Raw genomic sequence first — 19,771 nt, forward strand, 5'->3', positions numbered from 1 at the left:
TCTTCAGGAAATCCTACGGGAATTCTAAAGAGACATTCAAGGTTTAGCTTCTGTAGAGTTTAATTCGTGCAATAAACTCTCACACACACACTGGAGGGTGTATGTCAATACACAACGGCTTATGAGATAAACAAAGAAGAAAACACGCAAAACCGTGAATTATCTCCTTAATGTCCTCACGACAATGTTGACCTGATGACGTTTGGAAACTTTAATTGACGACTCTGACAACCCTGCTCACCTTGGCCAAATGGCATTTTACGTATCACCTTCCCACCGGCACGCGTGTTTAATTATCCTCGACGGCGACACTCGTTCAGCCCTCGCTCGAAGGGCTGGCGTGCCTGGGTCCCGCGATAAATCCGGCTCCGCTTTCTCTGCGCTCTGCGGAGATGGCACTTTTGACCGGGGCCAAGCAGCACAAGCCAGCGCACACAGCCACCCCGTGCCCCTTGCACGCGCCCCGTGCCCCCTTGAGAAAGGGAAGGGAGGTCAAATGGTGAATTGGAGGGTGGAGGAGGGGGGTGAGCCGGTGACTGTTTTGAGAAATGAAAAAAAGTCAACATTTCGGGTGGGTGATGCTGAGAGGGTTACGAATGCTCTATGCCTCTTTGGCATGATTGGGTTTTTTTGTTTGCTTGTAACGCCCTCGGACTAGAATTTAAAGCGGGATTGCAAGTAGCCCCCCCTTTTCCCCTGTGCCTGTCTATCCACCTGTCCATAGCAGGGGGCGAATAAAGCTCCTGCCATGTTGATCGAGTTCTTAGGGAAACTCTAGCGCGGAGTTGTGTGTTGGCACTTTCGCAATAAACTCATTGAAAACCGGACACGTTCATCAAATGGTTGTTCGAACATTTAGAGACCCAAACCAGAGCTAGAAAGGGGCTATTTTCTCATTTAAGTTACAGCTGAAGAGGCTCCATGTGTAAACAAAAATGCGCGCGTGTCCAAGTGCGTCTGTTATAGTGATCGTGCATAGGTGCCCGCTAACAGCACTTGCCCCAAGAAACGTGTGTAGGCTATATGGGAGGTCTTTGTTTTGTTCATGTATACAGCAGTGGTGTAGTGGTTCACGCACTGCTTCTACAAACCCGGCAAACCCGAGTTTAATTCCCAGCCATGGCTGACATCTGCGGCAAGTGAATTGAAACTGTTTGCTGGGCTTCCTCCCCGCTTAGGTCGACTCAGCCTTATTTGAGTACCCAGTGCGGTGGTAGCAATATCAGCACCGGGGAGAGAGTAAGGCAGCTGCTGTCTGTGTGTTGCACTGTGCTAATATGTGCTCGCTAACAGCACTTGCCACAGCTGCCTGATCGAGGCTGTACGTGGGATCATTTTTCGTTGGTCATGGTCGTGTTGGTTTTCTTTGTGCACTGCACCCTGGGTCCTATGCACATCAACGTGAGATGGAAGGTGATAATTCTCATGCGGGATCATTCAATCTTGGTCGTTGGATTAATTATGCATTAAAAGCTGGCATTGTACAAAGAAGCACGTATTAGAGTATTATGAATATGTAAGAATTATAACAGTTAATATAATACATTTGTCTTCTTAGCTTCATCCATCAGTCAAAGTTGTCATTGTGTGATTCTATAATTAATCAATTTCGAGTTAAATTTTTTTCTTGTGATATGCAATGCAGTGATTTGTTATAAACATTTTTTTATATCCACCTGTCACAATATTGGAAACAACTTTTTCCCATCACCGGTGCATTACGGAAAGAGACACCATCATCATCATCATCAGCCATGATCTATCCACTTCTGGATCAAGGGTTCCACAAGCCGCCCCGTGAAATCTCTCACGGTCTTGTGATGCAACAATATTTTTATTTATATATATACATTGAAAACTAATTTCTTTAGAACTGATTTTTCTTTTGAGTTTGTTGTCCTTCCACCGCACCTCCAATAAGCATGGTTTGCTACGTACGGCGCGAAAGAAGTTCAACATACATACAATCTCATTGAGCTGATTTGATTACCGCAATCACCATCCCTTCAGATGCAGGCCCTTGTTGTGGCTGCCACTCCATCATTAGCCTTGCCCACTGACCAAGCTACGTCTTCTGGCCAATCCCACTTATTTTTGCTTGTTATGTACGCACGGATGTTGAACTTCTTTCGCACCGTGCTTAGCCAACCGTGCTAATTGGAGGTGTGGGGGAAAGACAACAGCCCAGGTTTGCCTTCTGTATTTGTGCCATCTGGTCCTCTGTCTCATGTAATACCCAGCATGCACCGCGCCACTCTTCTTTACCCACTTTTCAGCTTTAGTTTTGATTTTCTTTCGGAAATGTCCACGTGTTGTTATTTTTGGGTAACCGTGCAGCTACGCAAGAAAACAATAAAGAAAATCCCAAAGCTTAATTCCCTCACCGTTTCACTCGCTAGCCGTCATTGTTTTTTTCCCCTCGCCAACCTCTCTTCCGGAGCGCAGGCCTCATACGACTCCAGGAGTTGATCAAGGCGCCGTCGCAGCTCAACCTGAAACTGAAAATTCGCCAGCTCCCGCCGGACACGCGCGACACCAAGCCGCTGCTGAAGGAGATGAAACGAGGCCGCGAGTTTTATCTCATCTTTGACTGCGGCCACGAGACGGCGGCCGAGATCCTGCGACAGGTAACAATCGACAATTAATAGTTACAATTAAAAAAATATACGTTAATAGATAAAACAACGTGTATTTTAAACCGAAACAGGAGATGGATTTCTCAACAAATTTTGCTGTCGCCTGATGATGCTGGTTGTTGTTTTAATTACTGGCGAAACGTCACGGTACTCGAATTGCAAATGTTCAAGAGGGTTTACTCTGCAACACATCTCTGTGCTGTACTAGTAATGAATTGGCATGTTTTGTGTTACGTGACAAACATTACTAATAGGCTGTGTCGGGTGGTGGCGGGTTTCACGGCACCTTCGCATTTACGCGATCTGACCCCAAAAACCCCTTTATGGATAACCATGGTCGCGGAATCCTCCTACTTGTTAAACTGACATCGTGACGCCACGCTCACGAATGGCATCTCAAAACGCCGTGCAATTTGTAACGTGCGCAGTCGCCACACGCAGGCGCGGGGCAAACCACAGGCAAGCGCTTGCGAAGGCTTGCGAAGGCTTGCGAAGGCTTGCGAAGGCTTGCGAAGGCAGTCGGCACCGGCGCCAACAATTACCCAAGCTCCTCCATGGTCCAGTTTTGAGACTTTTGGCCAACTCCACCAAGCGATTGTCGTACACACGTGGGAGGACACAGGAGTGCCGAGAGATGCAAATAAGACAGGGGCGTGTGAGGGGGGCGAACACTCAATCTCCAACAGTTTTACCCAAACTGAGCGGCGGTTCTACGTTGGCATTTTTTTGTCCGAACCAAAGTGATGAGTGGTTATACACGCGTGAAGAAACCGGAGTGCCCGCATGAAACCAGCGCGTGCGAGGAGAAGAGGCAGGGTGGTGGCGGGGAGGGGGGGCGGATTAATGCCCAATTCCTCGCACAAATGGAAATGTATGAAATCAATTTCCCATGCAGCTGTGTATGCCCCTCTCTCTCTCTCTCTTCCGTGTAGCTTTCGCACGAGGCAAGATCGTGAGTGATGGGAGTTTTTGCAGCCTGTACAAAAGCCATGGCACAACACACGTGGGTTACGGATCTCTAAAACAAATTATGCTTATTAAAATTTCTGAAAGAAAATACGGTTTTATAAATATAATTTCAAAATGATATCATATTGCCATGTATTAGAATTTGACCGTCTGAAGTTTCATTTCAGACACCACCTCCGATCGTTTTCAGTGTTATTCGCGGAATAGTGGAATTGAATGGTATTGTGTAGATCTGTTGCTTGCATTCCGTGTAATGCAGGTGTTTACGTACGTTAAAAGTGTTTCTGCTCAAATCCACGATCAACACCACCTTAATTATCAGGACAGTCGCCACCACTTGCACCACCAAAACCACAATCATCAGGACAATCGCCACCACCAACAGCGGCACAACCACCATCATCACCACGACAATAATCAGGAGCACCACCACAACCATCAGGGTAGTCGCCACCACCATCATCACCAACACCATCATAATCATCAAACCAGTCGCCACCACCATCATCACCAACACCATCACAACCATCAAACCAGTCGCCACCACCATCATCACCAACACCATCACAACCATCAAACCAGTCGCCACCACCATCATCACCAACACCATCATAATCATCAAAGCAGTCACCACCACCATCATCACCAACACCATCACAACCATCAAACCAGTCACCACCACCATCATCACCAACACAATCATAATCATCAAAGCAGTCACCACCACCATCATCACCAACACCATCACAACCATCAAACCAGTCGCCACCACCATCATCACCAACACCATCATAATCATCAAAGCATTCACCACCACCATCATCACCAACACCATCATAATCATCAAAGCAGTCGCCACCACCATCATCACCAACACCATCACAATCATAAAACCAGTCGCCACCACCATCATCACCAACACCATCACAACCATCAAACCAGTCGCCACCACCATCATCACCAACACCATCACAATCATCAAACCAGTCGCCACCACCATCATCACCAACACCATCACAATCATCAAACCAGTCGCCACCACCATCATCACCAACACCATCACAATCATCAAACCAGTCGCCACCACCATCATCACCAACACCATCACAATCATCAAAGCAGTCACCACCACCATCATCACCAACACCATCACAACCATCAAACCAGTCGCCACCACCATCATCACCAACACCATCACAACGATCAAACCAGTCGCCACCACCATCATCACCAACACCATCATAATCATCAAACCAGTCGCCACCACCATCATCACCAACACCATCATAATCATCAAAGCATTCACCACCACCATCATCACCAACACCATCATAATCATCAAACCAGTCGCCACCACCATCATCACCAACACCATCACAACCATCAAACCAGTCGCCACCACCATCATCACCAACACCATCATAATCATCAAACCAGTCGCCACCACCATCATCACCAACACCATCACAACCATCAAACCAGTCACCACCACCATCATCACCAACACCATCACAATCATCAAACCAGTCGCCACCACCATCATCACCAACACCATCACAACCATCAAACCAGTCGCCACCACCATCATCACCAACACCATCATAATCATCAAAGCATTCACCACCACCATCATCACCAACACCATCACAATCATAAAACCAGTCGCCACCACCATCATCACCAACACCATCACAACCATCAAACCAGTCGCCACCACCATCATCACCAACACCATCACAATCATCAAACCAGTCGCCACCACCATCATCACCAACACCATCACAATCATCAAACCAGTCGCCACCACCATCATCACCAACACCATCACAATCATCAAACCAGTCGCCACCACCATCATCACCAACACCATCACAATCATCAAAGCAGTCACCACCACCATCATCACCAACACCATCACAACCATCAAACCAGTCGCCACCACCATCATCACCAACACCATCACAACGATCAAACCAGTCGCCACCACCATCATCACCAACACCATCATAATCATCAAACCAGTCGCCACCACCATCATCACCAACACCATCATAATCATCAAAGCATTCACCACCACCATCATCACCAACACCATCATAATCATCAAACCAGTCGCCACCACCATCATCACCAACACCATCACAACCATCAGACCAGTCACCACCACCATCATCACCAACACCATCACAATCATCAAACCAGTCGCCACCACCATCATCACCAACACCATCACAATCATCAAAGCATTCACCACCACCATCATCACCAACACCATCACAACCATCAAACCAGTCGCCACCACCATCATCACCAACACCATCACAACGATCAAACCAGTCGCCACCACCATCATCACCAACACCATCATAATCATCAAAGCAGTCGCCACCACCATCATCACCAACACCATCACAACCATCAAACCAGTCGCCACCACCATCATCACCAACACCATCACAATCATCAAACCAGTCGCCACCACCATCATCACCAACACCATCACAATCATCAAACCAGTCGCCACCACCATCATCACCAACACCATCACAATCATCAAAGCAGTCACCACCACCATCATCACCAACACCATCACAACCATCAAACCAGTCGCCACCACCATCATCACCAACACCATCACAACGATCAAACCAGTCGCCATCACCATCATCACCAACACCATCATAATCATCAAACCAGTCGCCACCACCATCATCACCAACACCATCATAATCATCAAAGCATTCACCACCACCATCATCACCAACACCATCACAATCATCAAACCAGTCGCCACCACCATCATCACCAACACCATCACAATCATCAAAGCAGTCACCACCACCATCATCACCAACACCATCACAACCATCAAACCAGTCGCCACCACCATCATCACCAACACCATCACAACGATCAAACCAGTCGCCACCACCATCATCACCAACACCATCATAATCATCAAACCAGTCGCCACCACCATCATCACCAACACCATCATAATCATCAAAGCATTCACCACCACCATCATCACCAACACCATCATAATCATCAAACCAGTCGCCACCACCATCATCACCAACACCATCACAACCATCAAACCAGTCGCCACCACCATCATCACCAACACCATCATAATCATCAAACCAGTCGCCACCACCATCATCACCAACACCATCACAACCATCAAACCAGTCACCACCACCATCATCACCAACACCATCACAATCATCAAACCAGTCGCCACCACCATCATCACCAACACCATCACAACCATCAAACCAGTCGCCACCACCATCATCACCAACACCATCATAATCATCAAAGCATTCACCACCACCATCATCACCAACACCATCACAATCATCAAACCAGTCGCCACCACCATCATCACCAACACCATCACAACCATCAAACCAGTCGCCACCACCATCATCACCAACACCATCATAATCATCAAAGCAGTCACCACCACCATCATCACCAACACCATCACAATCATCAAACCAGTCGCCACCACCATCATCACCAACACCATCACAACCATCAAACCAGTCGCCACCACCATCATCACCAACACCATCACAATCATCAAACCAGTCGCCACCACCATCATCACCAACACCATCACAATCATCAAACCAGTCGCCACCACCATCATCACCAACACCATCACAATCATCAAAGCAGTCACCACCACCATCATCACCAACACCATCACAACCATCAAACCAGTCGCCACCACCATCATCACCAACACCATCACAACGATCAAACCAGTCGCCATCACCATCATCACCAACACCATCATAATCATCAAACCAGTCGCCACCACCATCATCACCAACACCATCATAATCATCAAAGCATTCACCACCACCATCATCACCAACACCATCATAATCATCAAACCAGTCGCCACCACCATCATCACCAACACCATCACAACCATCAAACCAGTCGCCACCACCATCATCACCAACACCATCATAATCATCAAACCAGTCGCCACCACCATCATCACCAACACCATCACAACCATCAAACCAGTCACCACCACCATCATCACCAACACCATCACAATCATCAAACCAGTCGCCACCACCATCATCACCAACACCATCACAACCATCAAACCAGTCACCACCACCATCATCACCAACACCATCACAATCATCAAACCAGTCGCCACCACCATCATCACCAACACCATCATAATCATCAAAGCATTCACCACCACCATCATCACCAACACCATCATAATCATCAAAGCAGTCACCACCACCATCCATATTCTATCCTCAATTTCCATTGAGGAGAGAGTATTCATGGACATATTTTCAGGATCACCGTAATTGTTTGTTGCTAAACGAGCTCTTTGCGAGGTGTGTCCTCACCTTGTCTCGCGTGGAATGAATTTATTAAATCGGGGAAAAAAGGAAGATAAAAGCTTTTTGTGCTTAATGCAAAAAAACGAAAACGTGACTTTCATTCTAAGTTCACGTTCACCCCCTCGCATTGTCACATCCGTCTGGGTGGCTCAGCATTAGAGCCACCGGCTCGCAGTCACAAGGATGCGAGTTCAATCCTGGTTGGGAGCAGAGGGACGGCGGGGGGGGGGCGTTCACTCAGCCAATCATCCGTCCAGGGTTGAGAAAACGAGTACCACTTTGTGGGGATGTCAACAGCAGTTGTCCTATGTAAAACCTCGCCATTCCCCCCTTCCGCCATACGAATGTGGAATTTCCAGCACTTGGTCAGGGCTGTAAAAGGGGAGATGAGCTCCGGAATCAATGCTCATGTGAGCGGGAACCTCTCTTTGACCTTTGAACTTTGCTGTAATACGGTTCGTCGGTTTCCTCCAATAGCAGAAGTTGCAATCGTCGCTCAAGAAAATATGACCGTGTGATCGTGCATTTGGTAGTTCGCTCAGAGGTGTCTTTGCCTCCTTCGTAACCCCCGAGTAGCTGGAGCATCCTTTCTTGAATTACAATCACCTTCACGATTATTGGAATGAAAACGTTCGGTTATAGGGTTCGTGAATTGAATTCGTGCCGCCTTTCACACTACATTGCATGAGAAAAAGACGAACTTCGTGAGCGAAGTATTTCGTTGGTTACTGTTGATGCAATTGATAAAAAAAATGAAGGCAGCTGAAAATCATCTACGACATCAGGTTAAATTTCGATTTAAAGCTTTCGTGACTGCAGGGATTCATCTTCTTGGCTCTTTCGGTAAAGTCACGTAGAAGGGAAGTAATAAAATAATAAAAATAAAACATAATAAAATAATTCTCACGACGTTTCGGCCACAACGCAAGCAGCCGTCCTCAGGTGAAGAACAGGTCTGTCGATAAGACAGAGTCTGAATGTTGTGGCCGAAACGTCGTGAGAATTATTTTATCATGTTTTATTTTTATTATTTTATTACTTCCCTTCTACGTGACTTTACCGAAAGAACCAAGAAGACATCAGGTTAGTCTGAACATCCTTATCCGTTCGACCGCACACTCAGCCCACATATCACACTGCGTGGGCTCCTAGGCATGTGCAGTGTTATTATCTGTTATTATGTATGTTTATAAACGGCCGGAATTTAAAAGATTCATCTCCGAGACACTGCAATTGCCGCTGTTGCGGAACACGGACGGATTCTTAATGATGTACACCCTCATTACGTTACGTCATCGGAACACCAGGTTGGCGTTGCAAGGCGAAAAGGAATATCGTCTTCCTCCTTCTCTTCACTGGCGTAAAACGAAAAAGTATTTTTCTGTGTTGCCGAGTAATTGCTTTCCACGTGACGTTGCTCTCGCCGACAGTTTTAATTTGAGATGTTTCTTTTTTTCTTTTCACTCTTTGTGCTTGCCCATCTAGGCGCATGAGACACATTTGAATGGAGGAAATGCGTATGCGCGCGTTCGTATGCTTCTTTGCGCGTATTTTTTTCATTTTAATCTACGCGCGTGCGTCTGTTTTGGATTGTCTGTGCCCGAGTGTAGTCACTTTGTGTGTGTGTGTGTATAATTAGGGCCCCTAATTCGTGTCCATGTGTGCACAGACTACAGAGTGTGTATGAAATGTGCAGTACATTAATTTTAGATTTTTCTTTCTCTCTCACCATCCGACTCCAAAATAGTGTTAATTTCACAATACAATCCTGCTCAAATATGAGTGCTCATTGCATGTGGAGTGGGTAGTTGTTGGTTATATTTGTACTTAGGGCTTTCACAACCAATGTTACGCTTCATAATTAGTTTAAATTTTGGGTCAGATCTCGTAAGTATAACGTTTAAAAAACATTTTTTCTGAAAAAACAAATCAATTAGCTCATTTGCCCATGACGTGACAACCCAATTTGATACTCTGTTGTTTAGTGGATGGTTAGAGTCAAACATATTGACATTATACCCACACGGTATAACCCAAAAGAGACCAAATATGAACGAAGTTCGTTGGGTTTGGGGACTGCTTAAGGTTGGTACCAATTCGCTTCCAGTAATTCTTGCAAATCGCCCGATGAAGCTGGTTGTAACCACCAGCGAAACGTCTATTATTGTTTGTTGTCCTTCCCCCCGCTCCTCCAATTAGCACGGTTGGCTACGTACGGTACGAACGAAGTTCAACATACATACTTGAATGTTGTGGGTTTACTCCCCGTCACACGAATGTGCTGAAGTAGCAGGTAATTAGCACATTTTGTTCACGTGACAAACCTTACTAATTGGCTGTGTTGGGTTGTGGTGGGTTAACGACACATTTATATTTACGCGGTCTAACCCGACAACCTTGATTATGAATGGGACTAATATAGTTTAAATTGACGTAGTGGTCACCGTATCGATAGAGACGTGAACAGTGGAAAAAATCCTGGAGCAGTGACACGGTGATTCACCCGCTGTGTTTTGAAAAATAGCGATGGAGCGGCAGAAAGGGATGGAACGCGTCCGAGGGGATGTCCACGGAGAGATGGAACCATGAAATCAACTCAAGTGCAGGTGCTAGGTAGATTATTGGCGCCATGGTGGTGAGATGTTAACTTCCTCGCCTGGTATACAGGAGGTCGTGGGTTCAATGCCGACCCAGACGCCTGCTGTATATTTAGAGTTTGCACGTTCTCCCTGTGGTCGTGTGGATTTTTTCTCCAGGTCCTCCGGGATTTCCCTCCACATTTAGAAACATGCGTTTCGAGTAGTTGACTGCTATATATGTCCACGTGATAAGCCACTAAGTTGAGCCATCATTTGTGGCCAGGTAGCTCAGTGGGCCTTACCCGCTAAATAAAAAAAAACCTGTTTAGTTTAAATAGTTTAGCTTAATTATTTTATCTTTGGGGATCTTGATAGATGCTGTGTTGACGTCTTGGGGAGACCTTCATCCAGCAGTGGATTGATGATGGCTGTAGATGATGATGATATGAACTGACAAAACCAACGTAGATTCCTGGCTACGGTTAACATCGGTGGCGAGCAATATCTGACTCCCCCACCTGACCCTTCACCAACCCCCATGATCGACGTGACATGGGGGAGGGCCTTCAACGTGCAATGGATTAAAAAGAAAAAGATTCCGTAAATTATTTTTTAATGATTATGAGCAGCATATTATTGGTATGGCTGCTTAGGCCAGTGGTTCGTGTACTTGCCACTGAACCAATTTGTGACGGTTCAATGCTTCAAATCTCGCTCACTTTTCACCAAATAGCGCCTCTAGGCATCATCAGGGGGCTCTGTCCCTGTAATTCACAGTGGTCGTAGAAGCAGTACCCAACGCGAATTGATTTCATGACCCCAAACGAAAAATTTTAGAATTACCCGTTGCCGAATTACGAATAGAACTAATGACAAGCCCTTATTCGCAACGGCCTCACTGCAGCAAAGCGATAATTGTCACCCGGATGATTGTACGATAAGTGGACATTGAAGGGGATATGTGAAATTTAATGGTGATGTGTTGCGCTTAATTTGCTGCCGTCAAAGTGCGCGTGTTCCTCTGCGTGTGTGGTGCTGGCCACCCCACCCCCTCGTGTGCCGTGCCGGCCTTCATCGGTGCTGCGACTCGCTAACAGCACTTGCCCCAACAATCTGTTATAGGCCATACGGGGGATCTTTGTCTTTGTGTGAAACGGTGGCATAGCGACTCGTGCACTCCACTGCACCGGTGACCTCTGAGTTTGATTTCTTGTCACGGCTAACACCATTGGTGAATATCTGAACCGGTGCCGGGTCTCCTCTAGGTCAACTCAGCTTTAAATCTGTACCTGTTACGGTCTCTAAAATATCAGCGCTTGGGAGACAAACGTTTCTTGGCTTGATGCTGGTCAAACCACTGATGCCATGTGCCTCATCTCGGTCAATTCAGCTCGTCTGTTGTGTGGGCATTAACACGAGATAGACACAGCTGCCAGCCACATGCTTGTGTGCCGTGCTGGTCTTGATATGCGCTCACAGCACCTTCGATTCGTACGGTTGGCTACGTACGGTGCGAAAGAAGTTCAACACACATACGTGCAACAACTCTTGCTCCAGACGTCCGTATGGCTACACGGAACATTGTGGTATGATGAAGAAAGGTCATTACTTGAAACGTGACCTGTGACATACAGTATTTTTATTCTACGGCAGTGTTATTGTCGAACATATTGGCTATGTGGTGCATCTTTGTCTTTGTGGGGAGCAATTGTGTATTGGCTTGACATCTCTGGCACGTGTTGGCATAAGAACTCGCAATGGGCTTCTCTCAAGTTGACTCAACATCAGCACTGATGTGTGGCACTATGTTGTATGTTGTTGAACTTCTCTATGCACAATACATAGCCGATCGTGCTAATCGGAGGTGCGGGTGAAGGTCCAAGGAACTTAGCTCTATGCCTTCCTGGGCCCAATGACCATTTCAATAAAAGTCTTGTAAATACATTCCACGTGAATATGGAAAAATTGATGGGCAAATCAATCGCCGAACTGTGTGTGTGTACCTTTCGATTTAAAGCTTTCGTGACTGCAAGGATTTATCAGCATGGTTCTTTCGGCAAAGTCATGTAGAAGGGAAATAATGAAATAAGAAAAATAAAAATAACAAAATAACATTTTATTTATTATTTTATTATTATTTTATTAATTAAATAATATTTAATTATGTTTTATTTTTATTCTTTTATTATTTCCCTTCTACGTGACTTTACCAAAAGAACCAAGAAGATGTGTGTGTGTGTGTATATGTGTAGCAGTGGTTCTTGCGCTGCACTACGAACCTCACCAACGTGAGTTTGATTCCAGGTGAAGAATAACAACGACAAGTGGTACCACAACTTATCCTCCGCTTTCTCCTAGATGTGTTAACAAAAACAAGATAGAGGTGCAGCCCTGCAATTGCTAGCTCATGCAACTGCGGGCGGAAGGGTCTCCGACTAGAGTGCGCTCCAGAGAGGCCCTTTAGACAACTGATCCTTGAGTTGTGTTTTCTGCAATCAGAATCTGTATTCATACTGGAGGAATCCGATGAGCTATGAAGCTCTTTGTCACACATGTCCAGTAGACATTAGCACGGGAGAGACCAAGGCAATCGGGAGTGCTGTTAGTCACAACACCTTCCTGTTAGCCACGCTCACCTTAATTGGTGCTCATTAAAAGCACTTGTCCGAGCAGTCCGCAAGGCTAAATGAAGGATATGTTTCTGTGTGTGTCTGTGTGTCTGTGTGTGTCTGTGTGTGTGTCTGTGTGTGTCTGTGTGTGTGTCTGTGTGTGTCTGTGTGTGTTTCTGTGTGTGTCTGTGTTTCTCTGTGTGTCTGTGTGTGTGTCTGTGTGTGTGTGTGTTTCTGTGTGTGTCTGTGAGTGTGTGTCTATTGTGTGTCTGTGTGTGTCTGTGTGTGTATCTGTGTGTGCGTGTCTGTGTATGTCTGTATGTGTGTGTGTGTTTCTGTGTGTGTGTCTGTGTGTGTGTCTGTGTGTGTGTTTCCGTGTGTGTCTGTGTGTGTGTGTGTCTATTGTGTCTGTGTGTGTCTGTGTCTGTGTGTGTCTGTGTGTGTGGATATATTCGCAGGCTATGGCAATGGGAATGATGACGGAGTATTACCACTACATATTCACCACCCTGGTAAGTGCATCGCACGGTTCATCCTTGTCAATTGGCTGCCACCCACCGTTTGTCATCTGACTTTGCCTCCAACTCCATGGGGAATTGAATTCCACTTGGTGAAGTGAGACAATATTAAACATAAAAATACACAACACCAACGGCACGTGTCGCTATGTTTATGATGTTAAAGAGGGGATCTCTGTGTGCGTGCACACACGTGTGTGTGTGTATGTGTGTAATGGGGAGCGGTAGTGTAGCGGTTAGCGCGCTGCGCTATGAACCCGGCGACCCGAGTTCGATTCCCGTTCACGGCGAACACCGGTGACGATTATCTAAACCGGTCCTAGACCTCCCCTAGGTCGACTCATCCTTAAATGGTTACCTGATGCGATGTGTAAACATTGCCACTAGGGAGGCAAAGGCGGCCGGGCGTGGTGTTGGCCACCCACTCCTTCGTGTGCCGTTCCGGCCTTCATAGCTGCTCGCTAACAGCACTTGCCCCGACGGTCTGCTAAAGGCTCTACGGGGGACCTTTATCTTTGCACAGGACCTGTTTGCCTTGCATCTCGACAACTACCGCTACAGCGGAGTCAACATGACGGGCTTCCGCCTCATGAGCCTTGACGACTCCCGCGTCTCCTCCGTCATGGAGCGCTGGACCATGGAGCGCCTCGCTCCCACGCGGCCCGAGTCCGGCCTCGTGCACGGAGTCATGACGGTAGCCGCTCGCTCGACTCCGTCTCCTCACTTGACTCCATCTCCATCTTCCCTTTCATCCCAGTCTCACTCCTCACTCCCATCTCAGTCTCACTCCTCACTCCCACCCCAGTCTCACTCATCACTCGCACCCCACTCGCACCCCAGTCTCACTCCTAACTGCCATCCCAGTCTCACTCCTCACTCCCATCACAGTCTCACTCCTCACTCCCATCCCAGTCTCACTCCTCACTCCCATCCCAGTCTCACTCCTCACTCCCATCCCAGTCTCACTCCTCACTCCCATCACAGTCTCACTCCTCACTCTCATCCCAGTCTCACTCCTCACTCCCACCCCAGTCTCACTCCTCACTCCCACCCCAGTCTCACTCCTCACTCCCACCCCAGTCTCACTCCTCACTCCCACCCCAGTCTCACTCCTCACTCCCACCCAGTCTCACTCCTCACTCCCATCCCAGTCTCACTCCTCACTCCCACCCCAGTCTCACTCCTCACTCCCACCCCAGTCTCACTCCTCACTCCCACCCCAGTCTCACTCCTCACTCTCACCCCAGTCTCACTCCTCACTCCCACCCAGTCTCACTCCTCACTCCCATCACAGTCTCACTCCTCACTCCCATCACAGTCTCACTCCTCACTCCCATCCCAGTCTCACTCCTCACTCTCATCCCAGTCTCACTCCTCACTCCCATCACAGTCTCACTCCTCTCCTCACCCACATCTCGATCAGGAGGTCGTGTGTGGTGGGGTCAAGCGTGGGTGCTCCTTTCCAAGATGTCTGGCCAGCGTACAAGAACAGAGCTCTCTCAATTTGGAGGCCTTTCTGCCGGCATTGGCGTTGAGCAAAGGGCTCCACCGTCACCGTCACCTTCACGTTTTTTTTTGTTTGCACACGCTATGTGAGTTTTGTAAGGTACATCATTCACGAGGTAAAAAAAAAAAGAATGGTTGTGTGTCACAAGATTCAATTTCTGCGAACTACGCGTGCGCGTGCAAACCCTCACGCGGTTTATCTCTCCGGAGGGAGCATCGCCCTCCCGCCTTGTAATTGCTTCGACGTCGGGCACAATTGAGCGATGCAATATCAAAATAAAGTTCATTGGAACTGCTCACGCCGGCAGCCGCACGCGCGCCAGGCGCTCCGCGGGGCTGGAACTTGAACCCTCGCTGCCCACCGGCCTCCGCGCTGGTCGGGCCTTCCTTTAAGACGCCGGTCCAACCTCTGACCCCCACCACCACCGCCACCCCCCCCTTCCCATCCGCAGACCGACGCTGCCCTCATGTACGACGCGGTGCACGTGGTCTCGCTGGCCTCCCAGCGCTCCACGCAGATGACCGTCAGCTCCCTGCAGTGTCACCGACACAAGCCCTGGAGGTTCGGCGCTCGCTACATGCAGGCCATCAAGGAGGTGAGCACGCGCGCACGTGGCCTGCTGCTGCTGCTGATGCTGCATGCAGGCCTTTTGAAAGGTGAGAGGGTGCGTGCGGGGCGGGCCTAATGCGTGAATACCACGAGGGCCTCTAAATTTTAACAACGTTAGGAATGAAAACTTAGCCGCTGTTACGATGAACGGTGGCTGAGTAGTTTTGAGAGCTCGCGTTCAAGGACGATGCAGAATGAACGTTCTACGACCCCACCTGACTGTCGTATTTTCAAGTCTCCTTTTCCATTGTGAAGGCTTTCAATGTGACAATACAGCTCAAAGAGCTATCTGCAAGAGCTGTGTTTGACTTCTTGCATCTTCGTTTGTCGATGTGCAGACGTTCGCACTTTAGTCCGTTGTCAAGATAGCCACACCGAACGTGGTTCCATCGTTTGCTCTGAATGTACGTTGGTAAAAAGCGCACTGAATGGACAGGCTTGCCCAGGTCGTAATGTTGACACGGCACCTTTTAAATATAAAGCCGTGTGGTGATGGTGGGTGGGTGGCGCAGCTACACTTGGTCTGTAATCCAGCACTGTGGAGGTGACGGTTAGTGGATCACAAAAGAATTGTGAAAATCCCTTGCCGTGGGCATTGAGGAAGTGCCTTGCCCTGGCCTGCCAGGGTAAGGCGGCACAGCAAATGCGCATCACACCTGTTCCTGTTCCACCTGAATGAGTTTTGCGCCCCTCCGTACACACAGGCTGTCTGCACACTCTCCGCTTTCCTCACACATAAACATTAGAAGTTCAACATACCCACATACATACATTTGCCCGATCAACATCTTCATATATAGAGAACTGCAGAGCTTGGGGGGGGGAGGGGTGGAGGTTTGGCACCAGCTCATCACGTGACTGCTGCTGCTGCCGCCTTCCCACTCGCGTTATGGTTCAAGCCTCCGAGTCGTTCTGTCCTCCAGAGTAAGTGAATACTTTGCAGCCTGTAACAAGTTGAAATAATAATAATTATTATTATTACTCACAAAAGTTGTGTAATCTGCATGCAAGTATTATACACACGCACCTTCGCGTGCAAATAGTAATGTTTATTATTGGTCATATGAGAGTTTTTTTTTCGCGACCAATATTATGGAAAGCCTTCGTATTGAACTATATAATTGCTACATACAATGTGTGGATAGATATTTTACGTATTTTAAAAGTGTCCACGTGAAGAAACTTGATTGAGTAGCGTCCATCTCCGCTGGCTCTCGGGCATCAGTTGGTGGAAATTCCACATTCCTATGGCGGGGCCACGAGCGTAGCGGACAGCCGTTTGGGTGAAACCGCGTCCCCGTTTGCTCCGAATCCCACGCATTACGCGGCCCGCAATTTGAGCACCTAAACGTTTATCGCGCAATCGCTTACGGTGCCACTCTCGCGTAATGAAGTTCCCAACACTAAATAGCCTCCCGGGGTAAATTCAATTTATGAAACGAATGTCGCAAAGGAGGAGGCTGTCACGGACAAAGTGGGCTGCGGTTTGCGGGTGAGGAGCGGAGCGTGGCGGCGAGGTTCGTGGCGTTAGAAATAACGGTGTCCGTGTCGTTGTTGTTGTTGTTGTTGTTTTTTGTGCGCAGAGCAAGCCGGGGCTGCGTGGGTCGTTCGATAAGGGAGAGGCTATGGACGTGTGCACGTGTCTCGCCCATCTAAGTCATGTTCAATTTCCCACATGCGGCTAGTTGCGTGTGGAAAAGAAAAATAGATAACTTTTCGGGCTAAGAAACAGCATTAAGGACAAGATCAATGGGCTCGCATAATGCGCATGCATAATGTACGTTGACTCATTAACCCCCTTCCCCCCCCCACTTTGCGCAAGAGCGCAGAAGCGTCGTCAACACATCTACGCCTCTATATAAGGAACGAAACAGGTGGACTTCTCCACAAATTTGGCTGTCGTCTGATGAAGCTAGTTGTAATTACTGGCGAAGCGTCGTACTCAGATTGTAAATGTTGTGGCTTGGCTCTCCAACACACAACCGGTTAGTGCTGTGCTAGTGACGAATTGGCCACGTTCTGTTTATGTGACAACCCTTACTAGTTGGCTGTGTCGGGTGGTGGCGGGTTTAACGACACATGTATATATTTACGCGATCTAACCCAAACATAACTCTATTATAAACAGCACTAACTTTCTATTTTTTAAAAGATAATCACCTGCCCCCCCCCCCTCCACCGCCGCCTCGGCCCAGGGCTTGAACCCAGGTCCTTGGGGGTGTGGGGTTGCTGGGTGGTGCGTCAACACACGCGGTGCATTTGCCCCTCCGAGCAAGGCAGCCCTCATTAGAGCACCATTTATTTTTAATGAGCGTTGCACGGGCGCTCTGCCATGTCAGGGAGAAGGGATCCGCCATCTCCGATGGGAGTGTCATTAAGCAAGGTGCTCCTCTGATAGAGCCCCACTGGGCTCAAGGCATTCCCTGGGGGGTAGTGGATTCAGATTGCCTTCCTTGATGTCTCCGAAGCCTTTGGAGATGTGTGCGGCACTTTTCCCTTTCCCACCATGCTGGAGAATTAAAAACAAGTCTCCACTGCTGTCTTGTGACAACTGCCGCCGGTGATGGCAGTTATGACGACGATGATGATCATCGAGGCTGGTGATGTGCATCTCTGCCAGGCCAGGGATTTGACCCTTGGGTGGCTGGGATTGTAGCGTGATACGCAAGAGATGCTGCCGTATTGATCGGCACGCACAGTGGCGCAGATGAAGGCAAAGTTCACTGGGTTTGATTTAGCCTTGTGTACACTCGCACAGACGCACGCAAATACAACGGTGCAACGGTCAGCAAATTGGACTTGCCATCCAGTGGTCAACGGTTCAATTCCACCTCCCGGCACAGCAGCTGAAACAACGGGGCATGTTTCTCGAATCCCGCCCTACTGCCTCTATCATCCTAACAGTGTAATAAATGGGTACCGCCACAGCCAGTCAATCGGCAGGCCTCATGTAGTGGGGTAAAGTGTGGGTAGTGTCACCTCTCCCAAAAAGTCTGGCCAGCATGAAGAGCAGGCCAAATAACCCTCTGTGAGGGCCCCGGACCGATTCAAATATTCGCCACTGTTATTGGTCGTGAGCGGGAATCAAACGCTAACAACTTTTCTCGGACTCCCAGAACGCATAATACACACACACACCACACATATAGACACATAAAAGGCATAATATAAAGGCATACATTCACGTACACAATAATTCAAGGAAACGTATGAATTATTGTCTTTTATAACTGTTAACAGTGATGTTAACAGAGATGTTGGCTGCTTGGTGGCTTGGGCCTTTGGGCATGCACTCAGCACCCACGGGTAAATACGAATACTACGAGAAACACAACCAAAGGCAGATACACACACACACACATATCGCCTCCCACACTCTCTGAATTAAATTATTCGGAGGAAGAGCCACTCGCTGCTGCTGTTTGATGTTACTCTGCCCCGAGTAGGGGAACATCCACTCGGGTTGACACCCATCCGGTTTGACCTTGATAGGATTTGACCCGGCCACTCCGGCAATTGGCGTCTGCCTTTGGGTGGCAGGAATTGATTTGTACTGAGATGTTGTGGTATTGAGTGGAACTTTATTACAGTGGACTACACAGAGTTGATAGACCTAGGTTGACTGAGAAATATGTCCTCTGCCTCTGGATAATGTGGCAACTTCAATGACCCACCCAACAGTCTGGCAATTGGTTTCTATGTTTGGGTGACAGGAATTGACGTTTACAGAGTGGCAAAAACCCACTCGCTACCACCCACTCACTTGCACCTCCGATTAGCACGGTTGGCAACGTACGATACGAAAGAAGTTCAACATACTTACACCCACCCGCTCAGAAACTCTGCTGTCCACCGCTCGGGAAAAAACAGGAGCCAGAATCGGTTTACGGGACCTTCTGTATTCCACAGGAGGTCCCAAGTGCAACTGGCCCATCTCCTGACAGAGGAATGCCATG

At 48.0% G+C, this 19,771-nt stretch overlaps 1 protein-coding gene across 7 annotated transcripts in view; it reads left to right on the forward strand.

Annotated features, from left to right (window-relative positions):
- LOC144947939 (glutamate receptor ionotropic, kainate 2-like) overlaps positions 1-19,771 on the forward strand; it is a 219,916-nt gene that overhangs the window by 98,759 nt on the left and 101,386 nt on the right. For all 7 annotated transcript variants that reach the window (XM_078877355.1, XM_078877356.1, XM_078877357.1 and 4 more), the window contains exons 4-7: positions 2,446-2,627; positions 13,640-13,693; positions 14,223-14,393; positions 15,658-15,801. In XM_078877355.1, the coding sequence (XP_078733481.1) occupies positions 2,446-2,627; positions 13,640-13,693; positions 14,223-14,393; positions 15,658-15,801 (551 nt within the window). The remainder of the gene's footprint in view (positions 1-2,445; positions 2,628-13,639; positions 13,694-14,222; positions 14,394-15,657; positions 15,802-19,771) is intronic.

The sequence above is a fragment of the Lampetra fluviatilis genome, chromosome 47 (genome assembly GCF_964198595.1).
Source record: "Lampetra fluviatilis chromosome 47, kcLamFluv1.1, whole genome shotgun sequence".
NCBI classification, from domain to species: domain Eukaryota; kingdom Metazoa; phylum Chordata; class Hyperoartia; order Petromyzontiformes; family Petromyzontidae; genus Lampetra; species Lampetra fluviatilis.